General features: G+C 46.2%; 1 protein-coding gene and 2 non-coding genes across 11 annotated transcripts in view; all 3 read left to right on the forward strand.

The window, feature by feature from the left end:
• Window positions 1–19,235, forward strand: part of ATG16L1 (autophagy related 16 like 1) — a 76,510-nt gene that overhangs the window by 10,625 nt on the left and 46,650 nt on the right. For 7 of the 9 annotated variants that reach the window (XM_042995710.1, XM_042995703.1, XM_042995706.1 and 4 more), the window contains exons 6-12: window positions 3,409–3,474; window positions 5,478–5,564; window positions 6,222–6,278; window positions 7,187–7,289; window positions 10,141–10,246; window positions 13,393–13,463; window positions 14,194–14,265. In XM_042995710.1, the coding sequence (XP_042851644.1) occupies window positions 3,409–3,474; window positions 5,478–5,564; window positions 6,222–6,278; window positions 7,187–7,289; window positions 10,141–10,246; window positions 13,393–13,463; window positions 14,194–14,265 (562 nt within the window). The remainder of the gene's footprint in view (window positions 1–3,408; window positions 3,475–5,477; window positions 5,565–6,221; window positions 6,279–7,186; window positions 7,290–10,140; window positions 10,247–13,392; window positions 13,464–14,193; window positions 14,266–19,235) is intronic. The other 2 variants (XM_042995705.1, XM_042995711.1) reach the window with 1 other exon arrangement.
• On the forward strand, window positions 8,223–8,497 carry LOC122241762. Its single transcript, XR_006221985.1, has one exon.
• Window positions 18,626–18,850, forward strand: LOC122241763. Its single transcript, XR_006221986.1, has one exon.

Consider the following 19,235-nt stretch of genomic DNA (forward strand, 5'->3'; position numbering starts at 1 on the left):
AAAATGCCATTTGTTCAGGCTCAGTTCCCAGTCCTGATAAAAACCCTTAAACTTGGAACAGAAGCTTTTAATAAAAACACCTGTCTGCAGCCAGTAGCTGATGGTGTACTTAACGGGGAAGCCTCCCATCTCAGACCCCAGGAGTCCGTCTCAGTGGAGGGAAATGTGTGTTGAAAATTCCCACAGAGTCCCTAACACATCAGAACCAGGACACGGAACGCAAGGTGCTAGAAGCAGCAGGTGGGGGTGGGAGAGGGGTCATGCTGATCCACCTAGAAAGCCTAAGAAAATCCCCCGAGAAAAACTAGCACTTCGTGTTCACCAGAGCTTGGAACATACGATTTTAAAGCCCTGGGTCAGTAGTTTAGAATTTGAAAAGATTGTTGTCGTTAATAATCTAAAAGAATGAAAATAGGAAAAGGTCTTAAAGAGTAATAGTGATAGTTACTCCTACCAAATAACATATTCACGTAGTTTTCAGAATCTATGTAAAAACTGAAACCATGAGGTAGAAGTAAAAAAACCTGGTTATCTGCTATTGTATGAAAAATTCCTAAGTAGTATGAGGACTTTCTAAACATTAAAAGTAACAGAAAAAGTGGACTGTGTAAAATTTTCAGATTTCTTAAAGTCAGAGAACACAAAAGCAACCAATGGGACATGTGATTGTCAAGTAAATCTCCTGATATGGAATTGGATTAGGGAGTAGGCGAGCCCTTGCACAGGTGGGAAGTGCAGGGGGTTCGCAAAAGCACGAGCGCATGTGGTCCGTCCATCTGGCCCCCACGGGCTTGGGAAGGAGACGAAAAGCGCCTTCACCTTGCTTGTGGCCAGCCTGTTCCACCACCTCCCGAAGGGCACCCGGGCAGGACCTGAAAAGTGTTCCCACTTTTTGGGCTTCATCCTAAGCTGGTACGGAGACATGGTCACGGATGTTGTTTTGTGACGGCACATTACTCATAGTGAAGAAGCACTAGAGCCTTTGGGGGAGAAATAAATAGGGATATTTTCCTCCAGTGGGATTTTACAAAGTCATCTAAAAATACATGTTTTAGGAATACTTAGTGATGTGAGAAAATGGATAAAATTAATGCAACTAAAAATAGGATGGGAAATGTTTTCATAGAACATCTAAAATTTGAATGAAATCAGATGATTGAAAGGAATTATGTTGTTAATGGTGTTTAGTTCTGGGTGGTGAGAATGTGGCTTTTGTTTTCTCATTTTATACTTTTCTGTATTTTCTAACTTTAAGTTTCTGTTGCATTAAGAAAATTGAGCTGTCCTTTTGGATTCTGTCTCATATACTTTTTTTTTTCCTGTAAGATTTTATTTTATTTTTATTTCGTTTTTATTTTTTATTTTTAAAATTTTTTTTAAATTTTAACTTGTTTTATTTTTTATTTTTTAAAAATTTACATCCAAATTAGTTAGCATATAGTGCAACAGTGATTTTGTAAGATTTTATTTTTAAGTAATATATACAACCAGCATGGGCAACGTGAGGCTTGAACTTACAACCCCAAGATCAAGAGTCACATGCCCTGCGACTGAGCGAGCCAGGTGCCCCCGTGTTCACTTTAAGTAAAATAGCTCGGCCTCTGCTGTGGAGTCCTTAGGCAGCTTCAGGGTGGTGAGCTCCCCTGGGATGCCTGGAAGTCATAGTGTTGCGTGTTGAACAGCTGCCCAGAGAGAGGCAGGCAGGATGAGGAGCTTGGTCATCACAGCAGATGGGGGAATAATACAGACTTGCGGTTGAGAGTGGGATGAGAGCATGTTACATGTGTGCTCTAGTTCCTTCCTTTGGAATGTCCTCCTGCGGATATGCTGTCGGGGGTATTACCATCTGATTGCGTAGGCAGGGCCCGGGCTTTCTTTTCATTACTTTGTTCAGACTTTACTCCTTAGAAACTTTCCCTCCTTCCTGCCAATCCCCAGGTTAGATGTCCTCCTCCTAGCAGCCTTTGTTTACCTGATAGCGTGGCCCATTCCATGTTCTGACGTAGCTGTTCATGCTCTGCCGAGGTCTGTCCTCATGGTCAGGCACAGCGGCCGCCGTGTCACACACACTCGGGGAGTATCCAAGAAGGACGTTTCTTTTTGGCTCCTCTAATGAAGGCCGGGCTGCTGGTGTTCTCTCCTCCCTGTGACCCTCAGTCTGTCCTATGTCCCTTGCTTGCAGCAGGTGCCTTTCCAGTAGAGGAGGGTCACACACCCCACCCTGACATCCCAGTTTCCCTCAAAGGTATCTCTTCCAGCGAAGAAGAAATTATTAAAGTTTGTCATTTGTCCTGTTCTCGTCTTCCAGGTAGAAAATCAAGAGTGTGATGCACTTTCTTAAGCTGCAGCCTCATCCCTTCCCAAGATTCAGATATGCTACCTAGGGAACTTTTCCCCGTTTTGAGAATTAGCGCTGTGATCGAAGCTTTACAAAAAGTTCCAGCAGAATTCTTGGCTGGGGCTTGATAGCAGTGCTAGAATTCTGCACTGGGGCATCTCCACATAAAGGGTAAAAACCACAAGAGATGAACTTGCCGTGGAAAAGAAAACGAGGCCAAGGTTAAAGGTTAGGGAGATCTTGAATTTAGGACTTGGGGAAAGACAAGAATTGTTCTGAGAAGAGGAAATAGTGGACTCAGCTGCTGACCACATTAAATTTTGTCTGCAGCCGAGACGTCTTGTGTCCAGCCCTGGTCAGTTGAAGCCATGTGCGTTCTGACAGTTCAAGAATCTCCTACCTCCGTTTCCTTATCTGTAAAATACTGCTTAATTTCAAAGCATTGTTAACAATTAAATGAGTTAAAACCTGGAAGTAATAATACCAAGCCAAGCAGAAGTAAATTCTAAGTAAATCTTAACTGTTACCATTCATGCTCTGGGTACATTGCTGCAGAAAGCCAGCTCTAGACCACCACTAACCCTGGATAAACCTGGTGTGCCTTTATGTCCTGAGAGGCCCCGGGTCATGACAGGCAGGCTTCTCCCTTGCTAGTTCATTCACTGCTTTCTCTAAGAACATAATCCCTCTTCTGGGCTTTGCTCTGGAATCCCTTAAGATAGGGTTCCTTACTGATGTTACTGGTGTGGGCTTGGGACTGTGGTAGTTTTGCCCAGGGCAGTTATGTTACTGTATTTTATTTTTGAGTTTATTTTGAGAGGGAGAGCGAGAACCCCAAGCAGACCCTACACTGTCAGTGCAGAAGAGCCCGACGCAGGGTTCGAGAACCGTCAGATCATGACATGAGCTGAAAAGAGACGCTGAACAGACTGAGCTGCCCAGGTGCCCCCAGGGCAGTTATTTTAAATGTGCTCGATATTCAGATGTGTTATTGGAGCTAGAAGTTTATTGAGAGCCGAAACCCCATGCTTTCTTCAAGCAGATATAACCAGTGGGCTTTGTTTTAATAGGCGGCGGCAAGCCCGGCTGCAGAAAGAGCTTGCAGAAGCGGCGAAGGAACCTCTACCCGTTGAACAGTAAGTAGAGATATTCCCGTCAAAACTGTGCTGTTAGTAATTTGATTCACTCTTTTAAAATGACTTTGTAATGTTTTTATTTCTATAAAACCGTGTTATGGATTAGTGGAAAGAAAACCAGAAGATTTAAGGGAGCAGATAAAAACCTACTCGTTCCCTCCCAGGAGGCACCTCTAGTGTGTGCTCCTCATCAGCCATGAGCGCGAGGTCTGACTTCCCTCACTCTGAACAGGTGACTGCTGCCTGCCTGCTGCTTTCCTCTCGACACTTTGATCCATTTTCTACCCCTCGTCGGGCCTGTTGCCCTGTATTGCCGGCCTGGGGTTCTATCTCTTGCTCTCCGTTCTTGGTTGGTGACTCCTGTAGGAGAAAGGTGTTCATACTGAGGCCCTGCTTTAGATTTAGAATATGTACATTTTTCTGTACTCCCAGATGTGGAAAATAAATCTGCAGTGTATTTTCCTGAAACTACAAAAAAATGATTGACCTAGAAATGACAGCTTTTCCGGAAACTACAAAAAATGATTGACCTAGAAATGACAGCTTATGGAAGCTGTTTATGCTGCCTCCTGATTGCAGCATAAAGAGGTGGCTGGGCGTGACACGACTCCGGTCCCGCATACTGCCCAGGATCTCACAGAACAGAGCTGAGCAAACCTAACCTAGGGGTGTCTGACCATAGAGGCCTGTTCTTAGTCTCTGTGCTTCCCACTCAGTAGGATTTCTGGGTCAAAGGCCGTGTCTATCTTTGAAGGGTTTCGATTACCAGTTGCCACATCCTGGTGTTTTCTTAGGGCCCTGGGCCTTTGCACCGTCTGAGTGTCCTCACGTTGTAGTATCTGAAAGTATTCACATAGGGTCAGCTCACGTTTGCTGCTCTGTTGTCGCCCTTGTGTGAACACGAGTGACTCCCCCAACCCACAACCTCGAAGAAAAGAAAGGCCAGCCTTGTTCTCTTTCTTCAGGCCTGCCTTTGGTCTCCCGACATCCCTGCCAAGACTGGGGTCAGTTGCATGGAGTCCTAAAATCAATAGCCAAGGAAAATGAATTTACTTTGACTTGGTCTAATTTGCTTGGTAACAAGTATATATTTACATAATCCAGATAATTAATCATGGAAAAATCTTGCTTTCAAGTTCTAAGGAGTCCAAATATTAGGTGATAAAGTCTTAGGTTGTTAGGTTTTATTACTTCTCCGTGAAGATTGCAACTCGGCAGGAGGTCATTAAGACCAAAATAATTACTTGCCTTCCCCTGAACCAGGAAGGGGAAGGGGAGGGGAGTGCCTTCCAGAGGCACTTTGTATCCAGTGGAATAAACAACAGTGCCTTTCTGTGGTTTGATTATCTTGTGGGACATGCGATGGACTGACTCCCAAGATGTCAGAAGGACCAAGTGTTTGAACACAACCACAAAATACCCAGAGTCAAAAATGAATTGGGTTTAGATTTTGCTTTCCCGTTTTTTAGTATGAAAGCACTATTTGAACCCGATAGTAACGCAGCCGCTGATTTCATTGCTCTTCCAGTAGTCCTTCGTGTCCCCCTGGGCCTCCTCCCTACACTGCCCTTTTCTTTCTTGTACTCCATACCTGCCCCGGCCGTCCTCTGTGCCGCTCAGTCCATCTCACGGGACTGTATCGGGAGCACTGCAGCTGTGAGCCAGACTTCTGGAAAGACTGTCCCTTGGCACGCCATGTCGTTACAGACTTACTAAACCATTGTCGTTGCCTGCTGAGTGAGAGCTACGTTCACACCTCACAGGATCAAAAGATCGCTTTTCAAGTTATTTCCAGCTGCAATTCTGGATTTGATTTCAGCAGGTTAAATGTTCCTCTTAGTACGTTCAGAGTGTGGCCGCCCCTGGTCCTCCAGATAACCCTTGGCCGTCTCCGAGGCGCACAGGCCGTGAATAGGCGATGGTGACGACATTCGTAGAGCGGACTCGCCTCGGAGCTCCTGGTGAGCAGAATCAAAGACTCGGCCCCTTGCCTTTCTTTCCAGGGATGATGACATTGAAGTCATCGTGGATGAAACCTCTGATCACGCCGAGGAGACTTCTCCTGTGCGAGCCATCAGCAGAGCGGCCACGTAAGTGGATGGGGTGGGCCGGGAGAGGAGAGCTCGAGCCACAGTCTGACAGTACATTTGTGGCCGGGACATGAGCAGCCTGATGCATCCAGGGCCCTCGCTGGAGCGCCCGGCCCCCCGTCCTAGGCATGGAGCGTGCGGGCTCCTGAGTGTCCCCGTCTTCCTCAGGTCACCTCTTAATGGGAGACAAGCTGTCCCTTCGTGCTGCCACTAGCTGTGAGGGGAGGCAGAAAAGAGTGGAGTGGTTTTCTGCAGGAGGGACAGGGACACCTTGTTGGGCAGATCAGACTGTTTACTTCTTACTTGGGTTCCAGGATTTTTTCTCTTTGCTAGAGCAGGACTGAAAGGGTGGGGATTGGTTATTTACAGACCCCTTGAGGTCAGATTAACTGTGTCCTTGTCTAAAGCACGATTTCCAGGACAGTTAACGTAATGTGTGGGAACCTTGTTTCTTTTAAAACTTGGAAGCTAGGTCCTCCCTCCTGCCTTCCCACTGTTTTCTGGTGGTTTGCTCCTCTGAAGGGTTTCTCAGCTGGGGTTTGGGGACTCCATGGGAAACATACTCCCAGATGTCTATTTTTGTGGACTGTGTTTTATTGATGAATGATTTGGGCAAAATGTTTCTAAGGTTTAAACCTATGCTCCCCTCCTCTTTAGTAAGCGACTCTCGCAGCCTGCTGGAGGCCTTCTGGATTCTATCACTAATATCTTTGGGTAGGTTAGAAAACCTTCACCTTTCCTTGTTAAATGTGTGTGGATATTCATAAGTATTATTTAGGATTTATCACCATTTTAAATGTACACCAAAATTTCAGTGGTGCTGAGATGCCTTAATTTCAGCTTTTCACTTAGCTTCTTCCTTTTCTCCTCCGTTTTCTTTATCTTACTCCCGCTGCGTGCTGATCTCTGGCCTTTCCTTTAGTCTGTCCGAGTCTCCCCTTTTGGGACATCACTCTTCTGATGCTGCCAGGTGAAAATACTACCCTCTCTTGGCCCGGCATGTGAGCGTGGCTCCTTGATAATCGTAATCGTGCTGATCACCGCTTCACCATCCCCCACCGCCCACCCCTCCCCGCCATGGTCGGATGTGCATGTGCACCCAGGCTGCTGTGCATGCTCCTAGGAGCGCTTCACCCTTTTGAGCAGGCGCTAGGTTGAGCTCTTTACCCAACAGTCACGCTCTCATCCCTCTCTCCTTTGGCATGCATTCGACTCCTCCTCGGCCACGGTGTACGTTGAGGGTGATTATAAGTAGGCATAGATGTCACCTTGAAGTCATCTTACAAAAATACAGATGAGCTCCCTCTGAGCGGGCAGTTACAGTATGTTGAAAACGTTTCGTAGCAGCTTATTGACTGGGAAGCAATAGTTTGGGATTGCTTTTCGGTGTTGGGTTTTGGAGTCCATGAGTTAGCAAGCCGGAGAGTACAGGTATGTGCTGGAGATCTGTCCGGGTGTCATTTGGGTGAGGGTGCTTCTGATCGGGTGCATCACTCTGTGGTTTGGAGAGTCTAGGAGGGAGAAGCAGCTACTGCCAAAAGTCGTCTGTGAAGCCCTTCTGGGCGTTTGGTGGACATTAAACCCTGTGCAGTCCTAATAGTTTCCTTTATGTTACTTCTTAGGAGGCGCTCTGTCTCTTCCTTTCCAGTTCCCCAGGATAACGTGGATACTCATCCTGGTTCTAGTAAAGAAGTGAGGGTGCCAACGACCGCCATATGTGTCTTTGTAAGTATGGTTTAACCCCACTCCCAGCAAGCTTTGTATGGTAACAGAGCCTGACAGTTAAAGGATCCATTCTGTGCTGCAGCTAAGTTTCCTACCATCGTATTTGTAGCAATGGCGAGCTCTTACGCCTGTTGGCTCTGTCTGAAGGAAGGGATTGATACATTTTGCTTAGGTTCAGGGGGCAGGATTTATTGTAACCATTCTCTAATATAGGACTGGCTGAGAGAAATTGGTAACATGAGAGATGGGAAAAGGGAGAAGTGATGAGGGTTGGTGAGAAGTTACAGTCATGCATGTAATTGTCACCAGTTGGTTTCCATCTAGAGTGGAGATTCTGGTCAGTAGTCTGTTTTAGAAGGTTGATAAGGGCAGCTATTTGCTTCATGACTCTGCCCAAACCCGTGTGACTTGCGATTGTTAGGAGGAGTAAGGTTGGAAGCAGGAGACTGTCCTGGGCAGAGGCCACTATAGCCGGACTGTCAGCTGGAGTTCAGAGCTGGGTGCTAGTACCGAGGAGTAATTAGGTCCCCACTGGGGTGATTGAGCAGCACTGGGCCCAGCTTGGAGAAACACAGAGTACCTGGCTCAGGGCCAGCAGGCAGGAGGCTAGTGGAGACTGAAAGGCAGAGCAGGGCCCAGGTAGCTGGGCTGACTCTTGGATTGCATGGGGTGAGTTAGAGGAGCTCGCTTTCAGGGTAGAGAAAGACTCGCTGTCAAAATGGGATGAAATTTATATGGGGGAAACTTTCAGTTCCAGGCATAAGGAGGAACTCGGGAGGTTTCCACACCGCAAACTGGTTGAGTGGTTTAACCACCTTGTATGTTGTCAAGGGAGTCTCCCTCTCGATGAGGAGTTGAACTGAGACAGTCAAGACCCCTTTGGTTTCTCCTCCACCCCTGCGATTCCCTGACAGGCCCTAGGCACCCTGCGGAGGTCAGTGATGATTGGTAAAAGGTCTGATTGCACTAAACATCACAGCCCCTTCCCTGCCCTCACCTCCCAGCAGCCCATTGTTTCCTCCTGTCACATTTAAGTCCTGTGTACAGGGTAATGGAGCAGCTGATAGTTTGGGATTCTGTCAGTGTGTGTTTCTGAGAGTGAACAGTTCACAGCTGACAAATATCCGACAGAACCAGCCGTGCAGGAGATTGAAGAGTGGCAGCTATGGGTGTGATGGTGCATGATCTCAAGTTTTCAATCTGAGACCTCCCAAGTAGAAAGCATAAAGAAGGAAAAGGAAGGGAGTCACATGGAGGCAAAAAAGGTTGGTCCCCCTACAGCTTTTCAGCAATTCAGAAGGGCTGAGGTGGGGGTGTCATCACCAGGGAGAATAATAGTAAGACAGTAATAAAGTGATGTTTCTGTCGCCATCACTTAATGGTCATGTTTCTGATAATATTTCAAGCATCTTTTTCAGTCCCAAGCAAATGTGACAGATTGTGTCTTCCCAAAATGATGTTTTCGGCAAGGGATTAATGACTTGGCTTATTGGTTGGTTGGCTGGTTGGTTGGTTTGAAGTTTATTCATTTATTTTGAGAGACAGAGGGGGAGGGGCAGAGAGCGAGAATCCCAAGGAGGCTCGGTGCTCAGTACAGAGCCCGATGCTGGGCTTGATCTCACGACCCACACGATCGTGATCTGAGTGAGTCCATATCAAGAGTCAGATTTTTAATTGACTGAGCCACCCAGGCACCTCAGTGATCTACTACTTGTGATCCGTGTTTTCCAGTCTTTTTTCCCCCCCTTTTAATTATAGAGATTTTCAAATCCAGAAAAAGAACTTCCGGTACCATCATCTGTCAGGCAGCTCTAGTTAGCCACGTTTGCCAGTCTTACTCTCTCGCCCACACACTTTACCGGAGCACTTCAAAGCAGATTGCAGACATCGTAGTTCATCCACAAAGGTTGCAGCATCTGTAGTCCTTTAAGAGAGGTTTTAGTGAATCTTCTCATATTCTTTTCTCCCATCTTAGGAGAGGATGCTTTCTACTCCGTTTCCCTTCCCATCCTGAACACAGAAAACATGCCACCTTTTCAGATTATTTGTTCTAGTTTGAATGCCAGTCTCAAAAATTTCCCTGTGAAGAATTTAAATTCTCCCAAAGTAACACCCATTTTATTGAAGGCCTTCTCGAGGTCAGGCACGGTCCTAGGTCACAAAACCTGCGGAAGTCTTTTCCCGTATGTGGGCAAACCGAGGCTTCGGGAAGCTAAGAAACTTGGCCGAAGTCACCCTGCTAGTACACATTAGAGAGCCATGTTTCCAGAACTGAATAGAATCCCCCTGTTACACTGATGTGTGTTGTAGCAGCAGGAATGGCATCCACTCGTATCAGGACTCCATGTTCAGATTACTCCTACTAGGAAAATCATAAAGGCTTTTTTTTTTTTTTTTTAAATCATGAGAAGTCATGCTGTTCTTCCACTAGATAAAGAGTTTAGTATGTGGCGTTAATATAATCTGGACCAAAAAAGAGGCAGTTAAATCAGAGGCTTACTTTTAGGCTATGAAGGTCATAGAATATAGATTGAAATTGCATTTTTCTTAAGAAGAAATAAAATTAAGGCAAAGACAAACTTTAGGCGGTGAATCTACACAGATTTTGATTCCTTTTTAAGAAGGTTGCTCTCTATTTAAAAAATGGAACTGTAACTTACAAGAATAAAATGGTAGCAGAGTCTCGGGGAACCCTAGGCTAGGAATCCAAGTTAGTTTATGAGTGATCTCTTTTATTTATGGATAAATGTCTAACACCTTTGGTTAGGCATCCAGAATGTTTGTTTGTATTGGGCTCGCTCTTCTCGAGAATGACAGTGATTGGGGTTGAAGCAGGGTGCTTGTCTTGCAGGACGCTCATGATGGGGAAGTCAACGCTGTGCAGTTCAGTCCGGGCTCCCGGTTGCTGGCCACAGGAGGCATGGATCGGAGAGTTAAGCTTTGGGAAGTGTTTGGAGGTGAGACCTGAAGAGTGAGAGAGGGAGGCTGTGTTGGGGACATCTGGTTGACCTTGCTTTCAGGCAATCTTTGAATTTTTTATCTTCTTAAAATATACAGTATTTTCTGTAAGGGATCATCTGACCAAAGCAGCATTACCATCTCAGACATTACAGCCAAGTGGCCGTTGGCTCTGAGTTTTTAAGTAGTGACTACAAAATGCTGTTAAGTTACAGATACGTTCGTGTTTGCATTTTCTCAGATACGTACTAGAATATTTTCCAAGATAGCACAGGTTTTAGAAGGAAAATAAAAAGTCTTAAAGTTTTAGACTTTATAATTAAACTACGCATTGAGCTAAAGTGTGTGCATTTAATAACACAAGTGGCCTTGGCCTGGGGAAAATGACTGAGGTCATATCTAAGCTTGGGAAGAAAAAGAGGGGTGTATCTCCCAGGAAGAAATGTATTTAACGAGCAGCTTATCATCAAGAGCCCAAAGATCAACACCCAGTCTCTTTGATTAGACCTTGTTTCCGAAGTGACCTCTGAGTACTCAGAAATGCAGTGGCGTTAGAACAGGAAATGGGGCTTAATGAAACCATCTCTTAGACTTCTGAAGCTGGGGATAGCTCAATTTCAGCATTTTGAGATTTAGTTAGCTACTCCTGGGTTTTTTTAAAATAAAGCAAGGTCAAGGGATAAGGCTGAAGGTGTTAGTAAGAACCAGTTTGTCAAGTTTCTGCAGTTGTAGCACACGCACGCTCGCTGTCCAGCAGCGAGTAGCTCCAGGATGCCCTGGTCTCTATCGTTTCCCCCGATCCTCACAACAGCCCTGTGCAGTTTGAAAGGTACGTGTCGCCCCTACTTGACAAGACGAAAACAGGAAGACTCAGAGACCCTACTTGATTTGCGTTGTTGGTTCACATGGCTGATAACTGATCGGTGAGGCAAGGGAGGGGCACAACTGGGACCTGACCTGGGTCCTGTGACTGCGGAGCCCTCGCTCTTCCCACTGCGGCCTCCCTTTAGCTGTAGAACTGCTAAGCCTGTGTTGCTGCTTTTAGTGTGTTTAGAGCAAGAGCAAACTATTGATCCCTTTGGTTATAACAGATTATCAGTAAAGCACCAAACTTGTGTGCTCTGCCCCCCCACAAGAAAGTGACTCTGATTAAATTCCTGGCAGTTACAGCTATTTGAAGGCCATCAAGATTTGTGCCGTTTTACCCAGAAACACCTTATGAATGATAATTGCGGGAACTGTTGGGAAGACAACAGTAAAGCCATAGAGTAATAATGGAAATTTTATGAGATTTGGTTTTTTAAAATCTTAGGTAGATAGCTGTTTTTTGTTCTTAATTTTTTTATGTGTATTTATTTTTGAGAGCAAGAGACAGAGTGCGAGTGGGGGAGGGGCAGAGAGTGAGGGAGACAGAGAATCCGAAGCACGCGCCAGGCTCTGAGCTGTCAGCACAGGGCCTGATGCGGGGCTCAAACCCACGAACTGTGAGATCGTGACCTGAGCCAAAGTCGGATGTCCAACTGAGGCGCCTCAGTAGTCTGTTTTGATTGTGCCTTGTGATTAAATAAAAATCACCCTAGAAATATTTTTTACTTCTGAGTCAATAAAACCACCTATAAGAAAATGAGAACCAACCTTTAGTAACAGTGTTACATTTTTGCTGCCGAAGAGGAAGTAAATGCTAATGGAAATTATGAAATAGTTTGAGGGGGTCCTGTTTTTTACCCTTTTAAAATATCAGAATAACTGCAGTTTCTGCCCAGTAGGATTTGTCCTTGCTCATTCTATAAAAAGCACAAGCTCCATTGGGAATTATTTATATAAATACTGTTGACCTAGCGTCCCTTGATGTCTTCTAGATAAAAGAGCTTTGGTAAGGTCTTTTTGGTCATTTGAGATCATGTAGAATAGCATTTATTGATCCTTTCTTACATTTTGGCCTGTGTCAACTGCCAGAGAAGTAGACCCATATCTTGGGCATAAGCCAAAGAGATATTTCTTAAAATTTACAGTAATATTTTTATAAAGATCTAATCTAAATAAAGACCTTAATTAGTGGATGTTGGCCTCTTTTTGACTTTTGAAAATCTAATGAAAGCTAGGATCAATAAAAGGCATTAAATGTGCTACACAGGTATTTTGCAGATAAATTCAGAAGGAGGGATTCGCAAAGCCCTCAGTAATCCTGACCCTAAATATTTGACAGCTCCAGACGAGTATTTATATCATAGTTTTTACCAGTTAGAGAAAAGGCTGTTCTTTGTAATGTTCCCTATTTTGTGCTCCCCTTTTATGAATTTGATTTGAATGGTTCCCTAATTGTTTCTCTGGACTTGTCATCGTTAAGCTGCTCTTTAAAAAAGGAACTTAGTCACATCATCTTGAGACTCGTACTCTTACGAGTTTGTGCCTGCATCATTAAAGTTTCTGCGTGGGTGGCCAGAGCTGTGTGAAAGCAGGACCCGGGCACGTGGCTGGGCCTGTTGGTGAAGGCGGCTGGGGAGAGGGGAGCATTGACAGGCAGTGGGATTGCCAGAATCTTAGGTTCCCGGAGACAGAGTAAGCATAAGGACAAATTCCAGAAACTCCAGACTAGCTTTACTGGCATTCTGAGGACTAGCCAGTTACACAGAACTAAAAAAAGAAATTCTTTTCAGATCCGAATGAGAATTATCACATGGATCCTGAAAATTTAGTGGTCAGCTTCTACAGAAGTGATAGCTCAATTGACGCGAATACTGATCAGACCCAAAGACGTATTTATCTGAATTAGAAACATTTTACTCAGAAGTACTAAAACTAACATTTTACTCAGAACTAAAACTCAGTCTCTAGGTGCATTGACATGTCTTTAAAATTCCCGCATCTACCTCTTTGTAAAGGGAATTAATGACTCTGAATTTCTTGAAAAGACCAACCGAATGCATGCGAACTGCTAAGCTCTGCATCCATGTACACGTGCATCGTCCTTCCAGCTGACTAGCTGTGTATTTGTCCTGCTATTCTTAGACTCTGCGTCAGTGCAGGAAAGCTGCTGTTATGAGCCTGTAATTGGTTTCCATTGTGTTTCAGGTGCCCCATTGTAACTTCAGTATTGGCTTTACTCTTTCTTTCATTTCTTTCCTCAATCTTTCTTTTTTTCCAGATAAATGTGAGTTCAAGGGCTCCCTGTCTGGCAGTAATGCAGGAATTACAAGCATTGAATTTGACAGTGCTGTAAGTATCTAGTATCCGGGGAAATGGGTGAGTTTAGAAGGTCTTAGAAAAAATGTAAGACATCTGGTTCTTGGAGTTTAACTCAAATGGTTTGTCTGCTGTTCTCTATCTTAAGTGATATCAGTGATAGGTCAGGATGCAGGTAGATTATCAGTTCTTTGCTGGCTGTGACTATGATGAAGATGCGGGGGTGGGGGTGGGGGGGAGGTGTCAGGTCTGCTGTGCCCCAGCCCGTCATTGTCTCTGCAGACTTGATAAAGGCCGTGGCTGAAGTCCCAGCGGTGGAGGGGAGAGGGGGTCTGGCCAGATGTATCAGAGATGCGTGGGTCTCCGAGGAGAGTAGTTAGGAGATTGAGGGAGGGGAGAGCCAGGGCCTCTGGGCTCTGCAGCTTGGACAGTGTGTAGAGAGCATTGGTATTTGGGGTTACTGAAGGGGGGGTGGGGGCACTAGTGAACTCAAGAGGACAAGTTCCAGGCTCAGCTGGAGGGTCTGCAGCATTCTGATGGGATGGGATTGAGCAGACTCAGGAGAAAAGTAGATTTACCAAAATTGGTGGGTTGACAGAATACTGGGGATAATGGTTGGTATTTCACATCAGGTGTGCAGCTTTTAGGCATCTGAACCTTTCCTGGACCTGATTCTTGGGCAATTTGTATTGTGTGGACTGAGATCTTCTAATTCGTCTAAAATTTGTCTCCCCCCCCCCCCCACTCTCCCTCATTCCCATAGGGATCTTACCTCTTAGCAGCTTCAAATGATTTTGCAAGTCGAATCTGGACTGTGGATGATTATCGGTTACGGGTAAGACTCAATTAAGAAAGCTAATATAATCTCCAAACTTCCATGAGGTTTTCCAGGGACAGAATGTAGGAAATGGCAGGTTGATCAATGAGGAGAATCGTGTTTTCCTGAAAATCATACTTGATTCCCTCTGCCCTTTTCCCTTTCTCCCTTGGGAAAATTTACATTTCCACATTATGTTCTTCAGTTTCAGAATATTTGCAGCAGGAAACCCTCACATTTCACATGAAAGTCTCCGTGTTCCTGTTCAGAACAGGTGCCTTGGGTACGTGTCACTTTTAGCTGACCTTCAGCTATCCTGACACCATTGTATAAATTGTGTTTGTTATGGGCTCTAAAACTTAATAATCACTTCACAGAGTATAGCTGAAAGTAGGATGTAGGAATGCATATGGATGCATTTAGGACAGCGATCATAACCAGGCTGGGAGATAGGTGTGAGAGAGAGGGAGAAGGACAGGGTTGGACGTGGAGGGGTTTGCCCTGGAACCCAGAGTTGCCAAGAAGTTGCTTGGCCTCCACAACAAAGACCAAAACTTGATGGTTCTATCACTTTTGTTCTTTTTTTTTTTTTTTTTAAGTTTATTTATATTTGAGAGAGAGTGAGAGAGGACAAGCAGGGGAGGGACAGAGAGAGAGGGAGACAGAGCCCGATGCAGGGCCTGATCCCACGAACCGTGAGATCATGAGCCGAAACGAAGAGTCAGACGCTCAACTGACGGAGCCACCCCGGCGCCCCTGTCTCGCTTTTGTTCTAATGAAAAACAAGTAGCTTAATTTGGAGACGTGCTGTTTTTCTTCTTAAGCTTGAAGCAGTTTTCACATGAGCTCATGAAAGGCTGTTGACAGGTAAGGTGGAGGATGCACTTTTTATGAAGAAAAAGGCTTGATTCAAGCTTTCGTATGTCAGCCCCCATGAAAAGTAGGACAAGATGTTAAAACCTCAAGATAAATCGCAGAGAGGTGGGGAGCTGCTGCAGAATGGTCCATTGGGTAGGTGCCGGTCGTCTGATTTGAAGACGCAGCCACGCGGCGGGAAGAATCTTCAGAAATGCATGGTTACCGTATCACGCAGGCTGTCCGTTTTCTTGAAGGAGCTGTATGGAAAATCCCCAGTACTAGAAGGTAGTCGGGACCTCCCGGGAGAGAATTCGTCATTCTCAGTTGGAAGAAGACCCAAGGCTGCACGTGCGAAGTGTGGGATGTGCAGGTGACAGAGATGATGTTCCCTTGTGAAAGCTGGAGAGCTTTCAGGCATGTTCTCGACTGAATGGAAGAACAGGGAGGTGGGCAGCTGGGCGCCTGTGGACGGGGCTGGACTCTGCTCAAGCAGTGCTCACTGCCGTTCAGGCGTTAGAACAAGCTTTTAGTTCAGGCCCTATAGTTCTGCCCCCTCAACGCGGCCTAGCCTGTTCTCGTGGCAGCATTGTAATCCACACACCGTGTGCTCTACTCTGTTCCCTGTCGATCACTTACTGGACATTTGGGACAGGGTTGAATACCTCTGGAGTCCTTAATTTGCCTAAAGGAAAAGGGATCTCTTCTGGAGTGGCTCTTTCTTACGTGTTAGGCCCAGCACTGAGATATGTTATATACATTACTGCTTTTTAACTGCCAGGGGCACAAGGTGAGGTGAGTAGGTATGTGAGGAAACTGAGGCTCAGGTAGGCCCACAAAATTGCCTAAGGTCACACAGTTAACAGATGAGAAGATGCGAGTTGGAACTGAAGCCTGTACTCTTCTCTGTGTTTGATTGACCTGGATTATTCTAGTACCTCCGGAGACTGAGGTATAGCAAAACTGTCTAAGAGTGAAGAGGGACATAGAGTCTGCCTTACATTGTAGGCCCTTGAGGAGAAAAGCAAACAGTTGAGTTGTCAGCCAGTTGTGTAGGATGATATTTTTCATTGGTGGAAGAGTTCTGCTCAGGTGGGCGCAAATAAGAAAGGGACTTGGAGGCAGGAGCTAGACCTGGAAGACAGAGGTCACAATGTTGGCACACTCTTTTCAAGTGAGCTAGCTTACGGAGGTGGGCTGGGTCTCACTGGAGAGATGCTCACGGTGCTGGGGCACCAAGCCTAAGCTGGGGTTGCTGACAGGTTGGGGAGCTGGTGCCAGGATGGTCGCCTCCTTTGCCGAGCTAGCTGGCTTTGAGGGCCTCCGGTCAGCTCTCGGTAAATGTGTCGTGAAGATCGGGAGGCCTTTTTAAAGATTGTCTGTGCCCAGCAAAACCACATGAAACTCTTAACCACGCTCCAGGACATAACGGGCCCCCTGTTGTAGGAGGTTTGGGCTTCTACATAGATAGACCCTAGTTAACAGAAGATATCGGAAGACGTGAATGGAGGGAGCCCCACGTTCCGAAATTCAGGATCCAGGCCTTGGTCGGTCGGTATATCCTTAGCTTTTATGATAAGGGAATGGTGTTTAGGAGAGACCAGAATGCAGGGAGCAATTGGTTGAGTGTTTGCTGTAAAATCCTTGTAGCAAGGGTGTCCTAGAAACAGCCTGGTATTGAAAGGAGTCCATGACAGAGGACTCCCTTGAATCAAGCAGATGTTTTAGACCCCCTTAAAAATCCGGAAGGCCAGTGCAAAACTCAAATGTGACTTGAGCAAATGGATTTGAAGAACCCACCTGTTCACTTCCCTAATGTTGACGTGGGAAAGTAACCACAGTGACAGGACTGGCTTTGTTTCAGGACCTCCCTCCTCAAGGTGTGCATTTTTCTGGGGTCCGGTGCCGGCTTGATTGCGAGTCCGCCCTGAGGCACAGAGGCGCCTGGCAGAGCCCTTGCTCTGAGGGAGGCTCAGGCTGCTGTGACATCTGAACCCACTGCCCCATCTCTTAGGAGTCCCTGTTGAGAAGAGGATGATAAAAGCTACAAGTGTTAAAATTAATGAAAAGGAACATCAAAAACACTGAAAGGATAAAAATTTTACGTAAAACTGATCCATTTAAGAGAAGGACGTTTTAAATTATGCAAAAGAGCAAATGCTGTAGGAAGCTACATTCCACACCCCGGAGAGCATGGAGATGTGGCCTGTCAGCTGGATTTCCTCCAGGAACGAGGCTTGCAGCGGGCCAGACTTGGCCAACCTACGTATGAAGAGCCAGGAAGTAACAGTATCCCTTTTCTTTCTTCGAGGAGTCCGTGAGTTTTATTCCGGGAAATTAGGGGAAAGCTGTGTGCTCGTAGCCATTCGTTGCAGCATCGTTTGCGATGACCTCGCGACTTGTAAAGTGATTCTAACCGTCCCGTGTAACCGTGAGCACTCTTCGGGGGGTGCAGAAGGGATGAGCGCCAGGGCCCCCGGCCGTGGGGCCTTGTGCTTAGGTCACCTTGTTTGGTCCTTACTCGGACAGCGTGAGGAAGAGGGTGGTCTCCCGGCTGTTCCGGCCCCCGGGTGCTCAAAGCCAAAGCGTTGTGACCCCAAAGCCCGTGCACCTTCAGCTGTCACGCGAGAAACTGCTTGCACTATGATGTGAAAAGAGCAGTGGGTAAACTTCTAGGAGTACTTTGACATGAAATAGAAGAGAGTATTACGAACGTGGAGTTCACAAAAATGGGCGCGCTCACACAGCCCATTCGTGAGCAGGGTCTCCAGTGTTGGCGAGCTGTGATTTTACTTCTGTAGTAAGAAGGAAATCAGCGAATGTGCCCTAAACTTTGGGGACTTTGTTGAAATAGTTCTTTGCTAAGAACTTAATTTCCGTGGTGTGAGGAGGACCTTCCCGAGTGTTTTGTCTCCCCACGATTCGTATAGACGGGATGGTGTGTGCCGAGTGGCGCCGTCGCTCCTGAACCGTAGTGAATGGAAGCCTCGTTGCTGGAGTTGTCTTGATCTTACGAGCAGGATCCGTGGGAGGTTTTTACACAGCCGCAGCCACAGCACAGCTGCCCCCTGGCTGGCAGCAGTCGTACGATGCCGTTCCAGCCAAAGAGTGGGAGAGCGGAGTCTTGGAATCCGTGCCAGCTTCTCCCTTCCTGAGGGAGGAGGACGCGCGGGCCTGCATCTTCTGTTCCTGGGCTGAAGTGGCGCCGCTCCGCTGAGCAGGGAGGGAAGATTGGTTTGAAAAATTCCAGCACTAAACGCGTAACACAAAACTGAGATCTCCTCCTTGGGAGTTGGGGTTGAAACCCAGTAAGTTAGTTACCAGTTGTAGTAAGTATATTAAAGCTTTTCTTTTCTTTTCTTTTCTTTTCTTTTCTTTTCTTTTCTTTTCTTTTCTTTTCTTTTCTTTTCTTTTCTTTTCTTTTCTTTTCTTTATTAGATGGTTAGGGAAAAAAAAAAAAAACAATACCCAGTGAGCCTTTGACAGTTTGCACACATAAGCATGTTGGCCCACACTGAAAAGAGGTCAGCGATGAGTTGTGAACAGTCAGACTCCCCGGCTCCCCTCCCCTAACCCTTGGCCTCCCGTGGGGCTCCAATAGTGCTGTGACAGGCAGGGGGGCTGCTGGCCCTAGGTGAGGCCTCAGTTCTGTGCTCCGTGGCCGGCACCCAACAGCCAGCCACAAAGGGGTTTGATTGTCGGGAGTGCTGGTGTGTGTGGTTCCCAGCTGACTTTTCAAGCCGAGACCTCTGATTGAAAAAAACCCCCAGGGGGTTTAATTGTTTATTTAAAGAGTCCTGATGTTTCCTTTTGTAAATTATGCCTGCAGGGAACCTGTCTGTTCTGACTTTAAATAGGGTCTGGACTTTCAGAGGCACTGGGTAAAACCCAGGCTTTTAGAATTTTGTAATTTGATATAAGCCAGCTTTACAGAAAAGCTACGAGAGTACTGCGGACTCGTGGCATCTGTCCCAGGGCTTATGTCAAAAAGATACTCCAGCTGCCTGTCCCATTGTTTTGAAGATGGAGGCGTGTGACGTTTGCGCTGCTTTTGTTTTGTCTTGGAATGTGCTGGGAGATTTCTCCTCTTCCTCTGGATACCTCACCCCTGGGCAGCGCCGAAAGACAGACTC

Source organism: Panthera tigris, chromosome C1, assembly GCF_018350195.1.
Source record: "Panthera tigris isolate Pti1 chromosome C1, P.tigris_Pti1_mat1.1, whole genome shotgun sequence".
Classification (NCBI taxonomy): domain Eukaryota; kingdom Metazoa; phylum Chordata; class Mammalia; order Carnivora; family Felidae; genus Panthera; species Panthera tigris.